The sequence below is a fragment of the Myxocyprinus asiaticus genome, chromosome 1 (genome assembly GCF_019703515.2).
Source record: "Myxocyprinus asiaticus isolate MX2 ecotype Aquarium Trade chromosome 1, UBuf_Myxa_2, whole genome shotgun sequence".
Classification (NCBI taxonomy): domain Eukaryota; kingdom Metazoa; phylum Chordata; class Actinopteri; order Cypriniformes; family Catostomidae; genus Myxocyprinus; species Myxocyprinus asiaticus.
This window is the reverse complement of record NC_059344.1, coordinates 67,740,771-67,749,697: the sequence shown is the minus strand read 5'-3', so window position 1 is coordinate 67,749,697 and position 8,927 is coordinate 67,740,771. Positions and strand designations below refer to the sequence as shown.

At 35.9% G+C, this 8,927-nt stretch overlaps 1 protein-coding gene across 1 annotated transcript in view; it reads right to left on the bottom strand.

The window, feature by feature from the left end:
• Window positions 1-2,927: 2,927 nt before the first annotated feature.
• Window positions 2,928-8,927, bottom strand: part of LOC127448016 (ependymin-like) — a 7,334-nt gene continuing 1,334 nt past the window's right edge. Inside the window, exons 2-6 of the mRNA XM_051710292.1 lie at window positions 8,528-8,562; window positions 7,458-7,592; window positions 6,919-7,105; window positions 3,478-3,565; window positions 2,928-3,340 (exon numbers count right to left, since the gene is read on the bottom strand). Coding sequence (XP_051566252.1) covers window positions 3,226-3,340; window positions 3,478-3,565; window positions 6,919-7,105; window positions 7,458-7,592; window positions 8,528-8,562 — 560 coding nt within the window. The 3' untranslated portion in view covers window positions 2,928-3,225. The remainder of the gene's footprint in view (window positions 3,341-3,477; window positions 3,566-6,918; window positions 7,106-7,457; window positions 7,593-8,527; window positions 8,563-8,927) is intronic.

Genomic DNA, 8,927 nt, shown 5'->3' with positions numbered 1-8,927 from the left:
TTTTTTTAAGCATAAACCACACTACATGTTGTTGAATTTCTTCCTAAAACAATGCAAAAAATTAGGGCAAGAAAAATAAACAAAGAAATATTCTCTGTAAATAACTCTTACAATTTTATGCAGTTCATGCAAGTACATTTTTCTTGTTTTAAGGACTTTAATATTTTTACTGGAAAATAAGACCAAAATACTGCATTTTTTTTATTTTTTTTTATTTTTCGGTAAATCCGCTGGTACACATACTGTAGCGAGGCACTTAGAGTTTGTTTCATTTATGTTAAAAATGAGTAGGCCACTGTAGATTTGCACCGATTACTCGTTTAATATACTGACGCTTTACTAGAACTAGCAAATTAAGTATCAACCCTGCAGAACTCATCTGTATTATCATTAAATCATCTCAAATAAATTGAAATATGACACTGATGTGTCTAAATTGACCTGAGAATATTTAATGTGTCCAGACTTACTGCCGATACTCTTGAAACGTAATTATTCACATCAGTTGGGAGCAAAAATGTTTTAATTCACTGTTTCCTACATGTAAACACACCTTTTTGCTAATATTTTGTGACTGTTTATTTTCTGATCTTCAGTATATGATTATCTCTTGGTTGATTTACATTTCATTTTGATGGGTTTGTTCAAATCATGCAATGTTTTAACAGTTTATGCATTTGACACATTTCTTAATGCACTCAAAACAGTAACTTGCAACTTATATATTAAATTAAAGATGCTCAATTCAATTTTATGGAATTTTATGACTTTAAAATGCATTAAAAAAAAATGACTACAAAAATGCAATAAAGGTGTACAAAAATTGTTTGGCGTCTTTCAGTGTCTGAAGCAGTTTTAATAAATTTAGTATTTTAAATCTATGGTCAAAAAATGTAACGTGTGATTTCTGCACCATAAGCTTCAACGTGTTGATTGATTGAAAGTTTACACTTTGGGGAAATCTAACTACAAATGGCTTATTAGGGCCCAAGCACTGAAAGTGCGGAGACCCTACTGTTCTTCTAAGGATTATTATTATTATTCTTTTCAAGGTTTTCTGTACTTTTGGGGTACTTGCATGCGTAAAAACTTTTGCACGCACATCAGAGTCGTCGGCCATTAGGGCTGGGCAAAGTTGCAGGGGGGCTCTGTAGTGCCCCCTTGAAAATGGGCATGTAAGGGGGGCTTTATAGCACCGCCATTTTCACCTACAGTCACCAAATTTGGTACATATATAGTTCTCATCAAGCCAAACAACTTTCATACTTACAGTCATTAGCTCCACCCAAAAGGAAGTTGGCCATTTTGGATTTTCTGAAAGTTGCAGGCTCTAAACTTTTAAAAACTCCTAGGGGATACATGTGACTGGCACCTAATTTGAATCGGCAACATCATGCCAAGACATTATAGATGCTAAAATGCGAATGGATTTTTGATATTTTGAACGGTGTCGCCATGGCGAAGCAATACATTTATGGCAAAAAAATGGGAAACAGGAAGTGCCTTATATCTTCTGTGTGCATTGTGTTATTTTGATGAAAATTCAGCTGTATGTTTGGTAATGGAGGCTGATCACATTGATGTGGCTATTATGGGTAACGGTCATAGCGCCACCAACTGGCAGCAGGAAGTATGGCACTTTTAACAGACTTTTAAATAGCCTTGTGTTTACATAAATTGCTTCAAAATTCTTTATAATAATGTCAAGACACTGCTGATGTAAAATTGTCAAGGGGTATTTGATAGCTTCAATTCTGTTGCCATGGCAACACTAATTGTTATTGGTACTTCCTATATTTGGGTGTTTTTGAGCACTTGGCATGCTTAAAATTTCATGAAATTCTGCACACACATCAGTGTCATTGGCAAAAAGTTCACGCATGGGAACGCAGAGGGGGCTCTGTAGTGCCCCCTTTAAAACAGGATTGTAAGACGGCCTCTGTAGCACCCCCATTTTCACATACAGTCACCAAAATCGGTACTTATATAGTTCTAATCAAGCTGGACAAATTTCATAATAATAGTTATTAGCTCTGCCCAACAGGAAGTCAGCCATTTTGGATTTTTTGAATATTGCAGTCCCTGAACTTTTAAATACTCATCCTAGGGGATTCATGAGACTGTCACATTTAGACAATATTATGCCAAGACATTGAAGATGCTAAATTGTCAACAGACTTTTGATCTATTGAACGGTGTTGCCATGGCGAGGCATTAAATTAATGGTGAAAAATGGTAAACAGGCAGTGTCTCATATCTTCTGTGTGCAAAGTGTGATTTATATCAAAATTGAGATGTATGTTTAGTCTTGGGGGCTAATCACGTGGATGTGACTATTTGAGCCACATTCATAGCACCACCACCTGTCATCAGGAAGTGTGGCTCTTACAACAGACTTTGAAATAGTCCTTTTACATTTACCCAAATCGCTTCAAAATTATTAACAATAAAGTCAAGACACCGCTGATGTAAAACTGTGAAGGGATTCTTGATATCTGAAAAGTGTTGTCATGGCAACAGATCAAATTCTATGATGTTGTAGTGTATTTTGTTGTATTTGACAAACTCAGCCATATGTTTAGTAACGCTTATGATGTGAATGTAGCTATGGTGGGTCACGGTCATAGGGCCTCCAGCTGGCAACAATAGATGTTCAAGGGCATTCCAAAACTTGCCATAATTACACATTTATTTCATTTGCCACATATCAAAGTTATTAACCATTATGTCTGAGCAGAAAGACATGGAGTCTTGTTTACTAGACCAAATGCTTGTGTCCATCATGCATCGTTTTCCGAAAGCCACCGGGTGGAAATGGACCCATGGTGATTGTGCCTGTCATCGTTGCTTTTTTATGCAATTTTATAGTTGTCTCTGTTTATCAAGCTGAGATTCAAGATTTACACACTCCAGCTTTAAATACTATGTTTGAGGTTTAAAAAAATCCTTTATTTTTCCTTCACAATAGATTAAAGTGCTTATATGTAGCAAAAACTAGCACAGCCGTAGCTGTAAAATAGTTTACAATGATTAAGGTGTTTTTATGGAGTGAATGCAAGCACAAGTACAGCTGTAAAATATCAAATTAGTGCAACATTATCATTGAAAGAAAAAACATTCCAAAGAAGCGCATTTTTAACAAAGTAATCATTCAGAAAATGTTAATTGCTTAAAAATGGTTAAAATCCCATTTAAAATACATTGACAGATTTGTCGAGATGTTTCTCAGAAAAAGCCACTGAAGAAATTGAGCGTCGTCTCTTCTGTTTGTGCGTGAGTGCAGAATGATGGAGGGTTGAGCTGATTGGGGTCTTCAATCCCTGTTACTGCATTAAAATAGCTGAACGAATACAACAGTTATTAATATTACACATTGCCTTCATTCATATGCACATTATTGTTTATGCTGTGTTGTAATTGGAATAGGAGAAAAGATGTGCAGTGATTAATCCATAGTATTATTATATAAACGCTCACCTCGTGACCACCCATCCCATCTCTTCTGTATAGTATATGGTTGACACCGGGATGCAGCCAAACTCTGTAACTGTTGCAATGTATTTACCTGTGAATAAAAAAGGGGGCATTTTCAAATGTTTAATTGACTAAAAATAACAATGTGTGCAAAGATATAAAACAAATAAAAACATGAAACAAACAATGAAATTGAGGAAACTATTTCAATGCAATTATACTAGCTACATTTCTTCAACATCATTTGAACAGATTTGATCTATGCTTGTAGTACGAACTTAAATTAATTTAGTCATCTACTAGATAAAAATGTGTCCGCTTTTCAACATGCATCGTTCTTAACATCAACATACAAACCACAATGACTGTGACATTCAACAACCGCATTAATGAAAAGAGATGCACTCTAATCAAACACCATGTGACACTAAACGCAAAGTGGCAACAAACACAACGGCACCAGTGCAAATACTGCAAGAAACAATAAATGTCAATTAACAGTTTTTACTCATTCTGGGAACCACACTAGAGGTCTGCACGGGCCTTAAAATGAAACCTGACCCGTAACCAAGACCGTGTGGCCCGACCCTACCCGGCCCGAACAATACCGGCAGATTTTAAGCCCGAACTCGAAATCGCTTACTATCTAATTTCTTCTTCTAGCAAGTACTGTTGCAATAGGCTTTATTTATGTAAGCATATAGGCAACATTCGTAACAGTACTGAAACAGTAAACATACACAGTTTTAACAAGGCACAGCAGCCCCTCAGGACACAAGAGCAGAAGGGGAAAAAGCATTGAATTACCGTTTATGTGCTGAAACTTCACTTGGTGCAGAACAATCTGGAATAATATGAAACACTGCAACAGTCCCCTCTATGCAGCCTGAACTTGTTCAGATTGTTGAATCTTTGTAACAACTGTGCTAAAAACAATCTAGATGCAGCGCAAAGAATGAAACAGAGTGCAGGTGTCTCAACATTTGACATGGTGTTTAAAATATGCCGGTCCTGTGCGAGACGCTGAAGAAAAAGCGAGATGTGGCGCAAATGTCAAAGACATTCGTCCAGCGTGTGTTTACATAGAAAACAATGGGAAAACAGAACAGACGCGTGCAAAAACACATTTGTTGTGAACGGCCCCTAACTCATCCGTCCACACGTGTCCGTGAGTGAGAGCGTGTGCGCGAAACAAGTTCAGTAACCAGTTTATTTTTTCATTAATTACAAACCCGAACCTGACCCGAATCCGAAGTCCTACTTGATAAACTGACCCGAACCCGGCCCGAAACCCGTCGGGTTCTCTGGCCCGGGTCAGGTTGCAGACCTCTAAACCACACACCAAAACACATTGCAGTACTTATTATAGTTTCTTACATATTACCAGAAGATTTATTTAGCAATTAAAATACATTATTTATTGTTAAGCAATATATCCAAACAATTTTATCTTCAAAGAACAAAGATCTTAAGATATTATTTTTAATTATAATAATAATAATAATCACTCATTTGCATGCTCTCTAAATGTTTAACTGAAGCAGTTCTCCCATGCGTCCTGGAAAACCTGGAATTTTGCAATGCAGTTTTCTAGTCATGGAAATGTTGTCCTGGAAAATATTTTAGTATAATGAAACTGTTTGTCTGTGTTGCTAAAAAGGTTTGTGCTACATGTGCAAAAGTAATGATCGGGACTTGGGATAGGTGTCAAATACACAAATTCGTATCGTTTTGTCATTGCCGGAGACTGTACATTGTGAAACACCATCAACGGTTGACTGTCATGAACATAGCCCTGTCACGTACACGACGATGGTTGGACTGCTGATTTTTTTTTTTTTTTAAATGAATTTACACCCAGATGTGTTCACGTGGGATGTGGCCTTTTCACAACCCGAGGTGTCTTCATTTTTAATAATTCAATGATCAGCTAAGTCTGCTTATACCACGATAACCACATATAAGGCCCTGTGATTTCCGCGATACGGAAAACACGGACTGAATCACTAAATCCAGTCATAAAAATGACATTAGCTATAAAACACGGAATGTCAAGGAATTTGACATATTTGGGACGAAAATGAATGTTTGAACGCAAAGATAATCAAATTAAAATCACAATATATCAAAGTTTGCTTATTAAACTGAAAAAACGGTGATTTAATTGAATAATATATAATCTGCATGTGCTGCGTGCTTCAAAATGAATGTGTGAAGCTGGATGCTCATATACTAAAAACACCTCATCATGATCATCATTCACACTCTTGTGTTTTAGCAGAATACAGAGAGTAGAGCACTCTGAAGTGTGTAGCACATACAGACTATATATTAAATTTAGATTTACATTTAACCCTTGTCCTGTGTTCTTCATTGAGCGACCCATTTAAATGGTTTATAAATCACACATAATCCATATATTATCACTAAATATTGCTTTTTTTTTTCCAGCTTGCTTTCTAGTAACTAGAACAGGTATTGTACCTCTTTTTGGAATGTATTGACAAGTCTTATTTTGTAGAAAAAAAGAAAAAAAAAAATGGCAGAAAGTCACAATTGTAGTCTTCCCGGTCAAAAATGACCGGCCCATTAACATGTATATAAATCTCTCATTATTAATATATTTTCACTAGATATTGCATTAGATATTTGTGTTAAACATGATTTCTAGTAAGTAGAACAGGTTTTGTACTTATTTTTGGAACTTACTGATAGTAGGCTTTATTGACCTGTCCTTATACAAGGGAAAGCCTCTGTATATTAGTAAACATTGTTCTTACTCTTTGTGAGAATGTGAAAGTTCCCAAAACACATTTTTATAATGTTTGTCCTTTGTTCCTGTGGGGTCAAGAATGGGATATCAAAGGGTGTGTGTTTATGTTCGAAGACATACGTGCTCATGTTATGGTTGGACAGGCTCCTAAACACTTTTTTATTTCTTTTATGTAGCCCCGCCCATTCATTTCCAATGGCCGGTCATTTTTGACCGGGAGCACAACAGGTGTAACAAAGGAAAATAAAACCAATGAAATGTAAAGAAAATGGTCCATTTTTTGTATGTGTTTTCAGATACCATATGTGAACAAAGTCAAGGAATTTTATTCCAATAAATATTTTTAGGTCAATTTACTACAATTTGTATTTTTATGTTTACATTTACATAAATCTGGCAAAATTTAACAGTTTGTTCTTGCTAATCTGACAAAACTGGACTAGTTTTTGTATATTATTTTTCCTTTATATTCTACACCCCATATAATACCTGACATACAAATGGAAAGCCGCCCATTTTAGTTTTATATAAAATGACAATCACACACAACTGAAAAATAAATGTCAGAAATTGAACCCTGTAGAAAGGTTTAGTGACCTCAGACAATCTAACTGCATGTATTGATGAAGTAAACACCTGATTGTGTAACTACAAAAGTGACGTGACTTTACCTTGAGTCTCAGGTACAACTCCTGTCCAGGTATTGACCAGCAGACCTTCACCCGGCCCTGAAGAGCCGCCCAGAACCACCTGTGCCAGCAGTGAGGCATTGCGTGGGATCTTTAACGGATGGAAGGCTGTTTGGAGAGGATTCTTCTGACACGTCTTGTTCCTCATATTGATGCTGTAAACCACATTCTGATGACAAGAACGAAGAATGAAAACAATGGGCACTTTATCATTAAATGTATTATTTATATTCACTGAAAGATTAGAACATTACTTGTGTGATTAAATATTAAAACACGTCATAGGGGTTCAGCGGACAAAAAGCTACATGTTTTAATGCCATTTTGAGTCATCTTATGTTTGTAGATTAAATTCAGAGCAGTGAGGAAGTCAGTGCCTTTGCTTTCTGGACAGTTTCTCTTCCTCTAGGGACTTTCACACACTGATTTAGGTTTGAACACAAGCTGTATTTGTGCACTTAAAATGAGGGTTATGAGTTCCTCAGTGTGGTTTCACATTGTGTTTGTGTACTTTATTTTACCTCCCGAAAGAGGAACAGCAAATTCAGATGGAATGATTTGTTGTCATGTTTTCCAAATTCCCATAAACGGATGCGCTGCCCAAAAGCATCGTAGCGATATTTAGCAAACGACCAGTCCTGACCGTCCCTAGCACTCTGAAAGAAAGAGAGAGAAAGTTTAAGATTTAGCTATTGAGCGCAGCAGTTACCTTTACAGCTGTCTTTGTTCTGAAAGTATTTTTCTAATTCATTTTCTTCATAGCGAATTGAAAAAATCCTTCTTTAAAGACTTGAAAGCCATGAATAAAAGCCAACCAGCTCTGAGGTGAATCACAACATTACAAACTTTGATTTCGTCCAAAACAGCATCTGAAAAATTCCTGGTGAAGAACTACACTACCCATGATGCCGAGGGGGGAAATCCACCAATCAGAAAATTGCAGCAAACAAAGTGCGCCAAAAGAGCTCTGCAGCGACCATACACACTCTCAAACTACTGATATATTTGGAAATATCTGAACATTTAGCAATAAAATCAAAACATATTGTTCCTGTACTTATAATAACAACAACTTTAAATCAATAGTTTTATATTTTTCCGTCGCTTTTATTCAATTATGTCATTTGCAATGCTTCATGGGATTGTAGTTCGTTTGCTCATGACAGATATTAAGCACACAGTACATTTGTCTTTTTGGCAGATTTTTTTCTGCGTTAAATAAATGTTGGTTGACCTGGTTGGTTTGGTTCATGGTTTAAAACTCTTTCATGAAGGACTTTTTGAAATCCCAATGGAAGAAATGGAGAAAAAAGGCTACTTTAAGAAACAAGATGGCTAAAAAAAAAGTTGCACTCTATTGACTCGTCATTTATTACATGTATAAAAAATATATTTTGTTTATTGCAAATTATTCATATATATATATATATATATATATAACAAAAGATCAATTGACAGCCCTAGTTTATACATATATTTCCTTTACGGAGAAATGAATGTGATTTTTACTTCCAGAGTTCTATTTTAGTTTCAATATTAACAAAATAACGAAAACAAAAGCAATGAATAAATAAATTCTCACATTACTCACCACACTCAAACTGCCGGAGAGCAGGGGTGGAGAGCCTGTCAATAGAGTTTCATTTAAATGCACAACATGAAAAACACTTCAGACCATAAACAAATGAACCTGACACAGATCTGGACTTTGGCTCAAGTATTAGTGTTCCATCTGTCTTAATCTACATTTTGTATTTATTTGTATTGTTTATGCCGTTGACTAACCCTGTCAATTCTCAATTATTGTTACTTTTAGACTGTAATGTAAAGACGTGATCAGATCACAAACAAGCCTCTTGCCCTCGTAATATCTGTGAGCGGTTCATGACATGACATTTCAGGCAGTGTTCTGTTCATTTATGTAAGTACATTTACATAGAATTAACATGCATGCAGCTTTTACCATCTCTTAGTAATTGAAAGACTAACAT